This window comes from Trichechus manatus, unplaced genomic scaffold (assembly GCF_000243295.1).
Source record: "Trichechus manatus latirostris isolate Lorelei unplaced genomic scaffold, TriManLat1.0 scaffold00015, whole genome shotgun sequence".
In the NCBI taxonomy this organism is placed as follows: domain Eukaryota; kingdom Metazoa; phylum Chordata; class Mammalia; order Sirenia; family Trichechidae; genus Trichechus; species Trichechus manatus.
In genome coordinates this window covers 14,641,229-14,647,404 of record NW_004443951.1, presented here as the reverse complement: position 1 = coordinate 14,647,404, position 6,176 = coordinate 14,641,229, and the positions used below count along the sequence as shown (strand labels likewise).

The following is a 6,176-nucleotide window of genomic DNA, read 5'->3' as shown; positions in this document are numbered from 1 at the left end:
GGTGGTTCCTTTGCCTTCCTGCACAGCTCCCTGAGTCCCTACCTTCTCCTCAGCACCCAGGGGATCATGCATTGCCCCACTCTCCCTGAAGAGAGACCTTTGCTCCCTCTCTTAGCCTATGCTTCCAGGTGCCCTGAGGAATCTTTCTCCCGTGACTATGCCCGTGCCCTTCCATGGCTCCCCAGTGCCACCTCTCAAGTCTACCCTGAGCCCGTGGACTATCTGGCCTTGCCCTCCTCTGCTCTCTTCCCCTATGCTGGGCCCCCACCCGCCAGGGGAGGAGACCCTGACTGAGCACCTACTCTGCCTGGCTCAGAACTGGGCCACGTACATAGAAATTACAATAATAGCAGCATCCAGAAGGAATTACTGTGGGCCTGGCGGAGCCCAAAGAGCTTTACCTGTCTTACTCATTTACTCCTCACTTAGCCCCATGAAGTAGGGCTCATTGCCATCTCATTTTACAGACAAGGAACCTGAGGAGAGATGGGTTATGTAACCTGCTCAGAGTAACAGAGCTCGCAACAAGTGGAGCCAGGATTTGCACCCAAAGAGTTGGCTCCAGAGTCCAAACATTAAATGATTCTACCACTTCCCACATCTTATCCAGTCCCCCAGCAGCCCTGTGAGAGAGAATCTGCTATCTCCTCCATTCTCATAGGAAGAGACCCAGTCTCAGAGAGGGCCACACAGCTCATAAATGGCACAGCAGGCTCAAACCCAGTCCTGTCTGGCTCCTGGACCTACACACTGTCCAGGCTGAACCATTCCAGTACCTCCCTACCTTCCTGCCTCTATGTGTAGTCCACCATTTCCACCTTCTGGATGCCCTCTCCCTTCCCCTACCCCTTATATGTGTTGAAGTTCCATCCATTCTTCAAGGCCCCCTCTGCCTGAACTGTCCTGTGATACTCCACCTCTACTCTCCCCAGTCCCCAAGCAGGACCTGGCCCCACCTCTTCCCTGGTTCCCAGTACTTTTGACAACTGCCCTCTCTGCCGTGCCTCACCCCCTCACCCCTGTCTCAACCATTCTCAGCCTGACCCTGGTCCCCCTTTCTCTGGTTGGTTAGTTTTTACCACTTATTGAGTTTCCTTATGCTTGTGACAGGCCTGAACTGAGGGTTTTATATATTTCACCTAGGCTGGGAGGTACATACTATTATCCTTGTTTTACTAAGGCTACTGAGACAGAGAGGGCAAGTGACTTTCCTAACATCACACAGTCCTGGAAGAACTGGAGTTGGAACCCAGGTCTGGGACTGCACAGCCCTTGTGTTATATCCTCATCCACGTGGGTGGACTTGACCTTGTCCGGAAGTCAGAGCGACCTCCCTGGGCAGAGAAGCCTTTATACTCCGGGGCGGCCAGAACTGTGCAGAAGGGATGCAAGTGCCAGAAGTGCCCTGGGAGCACCAAGGACAGAGTGGGAACATAGAGGACTCACCCAGGGGGCCAGGAAAGACTTCTGGAGGAGAGGGCACAGGAGCTAAGCCTGCAAGCCTGAGCAGGGACTTACCTGGTTAGAGATGTGGGAAGAGGAGGGGTGCAGAGGTGAGCAGAAGCAGAGAACTGGTGAGCAGCATGGCTAGGGATGCTGGGGGGCAGCAGGAGGCCATGATGGAGTGGTAGTGGGAGCCAGAATCTGAGGGACCTTGAATACCATGCCCGAGAACTTGGGGCTCATCACATAGCGGGTTGAGTGTCTGTGCTGAACACACAAACCAGCACAGACTACTGTGCTCATACGTCCTCTAGTGACTGGTGACCTGTGGTGATGGGACAGAAGAGCAGAAGTTCTACCCCTCACCCCCACGGGAGGTCTGAAGATTCAGGTCCCCTCAGTGCCAGTGTGAGGGGTCAGCCTGGGGTGGGAGGGTGGCTAAGCAGAGAGAGTAGGGTCCCTCCACTCAGCGCGCTAAATCCTGAGCCCCTTAGGACAGGGTAGCAGCATAGGCAGCAACAAAGCTGGACTGATGGGTGATCTGACAGGCTATCAAAGGAATGAAGGCAACACCAGGAGCATTCTGGAAGCTGGTTTATTAGCCGAGGCTTGGGTTGGGTCCTGGAGGCACCCAGCAGCTCAGATGGTGGAAAGGGCTGGGCCTCAACTTACCAGGCCCTGCCCAGGCTGTGTCTCCTCACACCCTCCGTTCTGGGGCAGGGAGGTTGAGCTGCTGGGAGTGGGAGTCTCATGGGTGACCCTTGGGCAGGGGAAGGGGCTCTCCTGTGGGGGAAGGGAAGAAGGTAGCGAGGCCCATGGCGGCCCTAGCATCCGGCACAGGCAGCGTAGGCACAGATCTCACACATGCTTGGTTCCTGAGCAATAGCCTCTGGACAAGAGAAATGGGGGTCTCATGAGAGTCTGCTCCCTTTTCCCGAATGCCCCTCCCTCCCTTCAGCCAGGACTTTGCCATCCTCCTACGCAGCCCCAGGAGAGACCCAGCAGTCCTCTGACCAGCTGCACTGTCCACCCAAACCTGGGTGTAAGGCCTGCTCAAGCTAGCCAGTCAGAGTAGAGATTCTAAACAGAAAGGAAATACCATAAGACCAGAGGAATGGGGACTCCATGCCACTACACCCCATCAATCAGAGTGAAGATCTTTATAAGACTCACCAACTACAACTTAGATTTAATTAAAGCAGAGTGCTTCACAGACCCACCAATCAGAGCAGAGCTCACCTGTCTCATCAATCAGAGCAGAACCCCTCTTTCAAATACCAATCAGAGCATATCTCTTTCTCAAGAGCCACCAATCAGACAAGAACTCTCAAGTCCCACCAATCAGAGAAGAGACTACTCACCCAGCCTCTGTAGGATCTCCTGTGCATTGGGCTCTTTGCAGACAGGCTCGAGTTCTTTGGGAAACTCTGGGTAGCTGCAGAGGACGGGAACCACAGACCTACTCGCCGATCTGGCCTTCCTGTCCTTCCCAATCCAAGGATCCTGGAGCCCCTGGAGATCCTTGAGCTTCTTCACTGACTCCAGAGGAAAGGAGAAGTCTCCATCCTGAAAGCAACATGTCCAGAAGGTGACGACAGGCTCAGCTCCCTGGCAGTTTCCCTCCAGATGGGTCCCTCTCAGCCCCAGTGGTTCTCAAGCAGTGTTTCTGGAAACAAGACACTCCACTGAGAGGCAACACACAGTGGTCAGAGCTCAGGTCTCACAGCAAGACCCTGGGCCTGAACCCAATTTTGTTCTGTGACCTTGGAAAGGCCATAACACTCACAGAGCCCTGGGTCTGAATGTTCTATGGCATGAAGAAAATGCACATGAAGTGTCTGAGACAAAAGAGGTGCCCAACACAGGGAAGCCATTGTGCTGATGATTAGGGAGAGATGCAGGGCTGGTTCAGGGAGTTCTGGTTCCTCGTGACCACGCCCAGGCTGTGTTCATTCCTCCTTGCCTGAAACTAGTGCCAGCAGATCACCCGGGGTCCTCAGCTCCAGCCTGCAGCCTGGTAGTTGTTGAGAAGTAATAAAAGTCTCCAAGGGTCTGGTTCTGATAGAGAACCTGGCCCCTGTGGGTGCCAGACTGACCTGTCCCTGGCATTGGCCCGGTGGACACAACCATCCATCAGAACCTCCAGGTGTCCACCAGGCTTCCAGGTGGGTGCTCTGGTTGCACACAGGACAGAGGTGTAAGATCTAGATTGGAATCCAGCTTCTGCCCTTCCTAGCCATGTGGCCATGGGCAGTTACAGAACTTGGCTGAGGCTGAGTTTATCTGTTCTGTACAATGGGACTCATAATCCCTCGCAGGGGTCGAGAGGCCACAGTGAGATCCTGGGGAGGGGACTGACACATGGAGGCACTCAGAAAATGGGCCAATCCTTCATCTCTCCCAACGATTATTTCTCTTCTCTCTACCTGGTGTGCTTTCTCATCCAAGTTTGAAGGGGAAGGTGTGTGAGGCAGGACTGAGAAGGGGGTTCCTGAGGAAGAGGCAGGCCCCAGACACATCCCTCCATCCCGGCCCCAAAGAAATGGTCCTCTATCAGGGGCCAAGCCCTGTGCTCTGTCCACTGTGGCAGCAGGGGACGTACCTGCACGGTGACCCCATCTGCCAGGGCAGCCCAGGCCCCGAGCAGGCACAGCACAGACAGCAGAAAGGTGTTCATGGCAGCTGTGCCTAAGAGACAGGAGTGGCAGGTTCTGGATGCCAGGGGGAAACACTGGGACTTTTAAAGAGGGCAGGGTTACTCAGTAACCAAGAGCCTTTGTCACTATTTCATCTGTCTGCAGTCAACTCAGACCTCCCTCATCAGATAAGGATCAAGACAGCCCTGGGAGATAAGAGACCATTCCTGAAGCCTGGCCAAGCCCCACTCCTCCCTAGGCACCCACTTTGACCCACAGCTGGGCTGGGTACTGCATTCATCTACCAACCACACACACTCACTGACAACAGCTCTGTGCCAGGCCTGTGCATGGCTGGGGCCTACAGGCCCAGCTCTGCTCTTAAGGATGGAGCCCCAGATAGTGGCAATGCTGGGTTATGATGGTGGGCAAGACGGCATCACTAGGGCTAGGGGAACATGGAGTGGCCACCTCACCAGCTCAAGGGCAGAGGAGTTCAGCACATTTTCCCAGAGGAGGTGATGCCAGTGCTGAGTTCTGGAGAGTGGGTAGAAACTTGCCTGGAGAAGGGCGGGGGTGTGGAAGACCATTTCTTGCAGAAGGTGTTACACTTGGGACAGCCAGGAGTTGAGGCAGGTCTGGAATATCTAGTAAAGTGTGAGTAATTGGGTCTCTGTGAATGATGAGAGATGAGGCAGCAGACCAAGGCAGGTGCCAGGTTTGACTACTGTGGTTCTTACGTGCCTGGCTTCAAATCTCTTCCACTACCCAATTTTGATGTGTGAGAACTTGGGCTAAATTTTTTGCCTCTGTGATCCTCAGTGTTCTCTTCACTGAACATGCTTCCCTGCCTTTGAACATGCTGTTCCATCTGCCTGGAAGGCCTTTCCTTCCTGTCACTAAGTGAACTCCTACTCAACCTTTAAGGCCCAGCTCAAATAATCCCCACTGCATCCCCAGATAAATAACCTCTTTCAGTTTCCATAGAACCAGGTACATTGCCCTACCATGGCTCTGGTTGGGGTGGGATTACTTGGGTGTGTGTCTATTCCCTACTAGACTTTGATCCCCATTAAGACTGTGCTCCCAGCACAGTGTGTGTTCACTGTGTGCTCTGTTGTGAGCAGGGGTCTCCAGTACACAGAAGGAAGGATAGCCTTTGGACTCCCCATCTTTCTAATCTACAAACCCTGCCATCCAAACTTGTTGGCAGATGCCAGGACAGTTCCTGGGAGTGGAAGAGGGGCAGGAATTCCTGGGTGTAGAGAATCAGTATTGAAGAAGGAATCAGAGGGAGCAGAGCCCGATAAGGAGGGAGCTCCAAAGGGGTCTGGCACTCAGGAGCGACAGAAAACACTTGGTCCATCTACCCTCCCAGCCCTGTCCTTAGGGCTAGGCTGGACCTCCCTTCTCTTCCTGGGGTGTGTGTGTGTGTGTGTGTGTATGCACACGAGTACCTTGATGTCAACAAGGATAGTCCATCCAGCCACCGGTTGGCTCTAGCTGGCTGGATGCAGAGTGGAAGTGAGCCCCAAGGGAAGGTCAAGGACAGGAGTAGGGTTGTGAGGCGCTAGGGGTAGGAAAGAGATGCGTTAGGAATTTACGGATGGGGTTTGAGTTGAAGGTGAGGTAGAGGTAGAATTTATTGTGATTGGGATGGAGATGAACTTCCAGAAAAGATCAGGTTGCAGCTGAGGTTGGTGCTGGGACTGGATTTGGGGTTTGAGTGGGGTGGCCTGGGGTTAGGATAAAAACTGGGTTAAAATCATCCTAGGCTACAGGTTGGGATTGGGATTAAATTAAGGAAAAACTGAGGTAGGAGTTAGGGATGGCATTTGAAGTTAGGATTCAAGTTGAGGTTTAGGTTAGTTTCAGGGCTAGAATGGTGCTGAAGCTGGGATTGGGGTAAGGGCTAGGGTCAGGTTTTGAATTGGGGTACAGTTAGGATTGAGTTGATGTGGGGATTGTAGTTGATGTGGAGATCGTTTTGGGTTTAGGTTAGGGTTCATTGATGATTGGGACTAGAGTTGAGTTTGCAGTTGAAGTTGGAGGTGTGGTTGGGGTTTGGGTTTATGACTGGGGCTGAGGCTGGGATTA

At 53.3% G+C, this 6,176-nt stretch overlaps 1 protein-coding gene across 1 annotated transcript; it reads right to left on the bottom strand.

Annotated features, from left to right (window-relative positions):
- Positions 1-2,236: 2,236 nt before the first annotated feature.
- Positions 2,237-4,120, bottom strand: GUCA2A (guanylate cyclase activator 2A). The gene is made up of 3 exons (XM_004371877.2): positions 4,046-4,120; positions 2,805-3,009; positions 2,237-2,332 (listed from the first exon to the last, which is right to left on the bottom strand). The coding sequence occupies exons 1-3, from the start codon at positions 4,118-4,120 to the stop codon at positions 2,268-2,270; spliced, it is 345 nt and encodes a 114-aa protein (XP_004371934.1). The 3' UTR covers positions 2,237-2,267.
- Between the last annotated feature and the right edge of the window lie 2,056 nt (positions 4,121-6,176).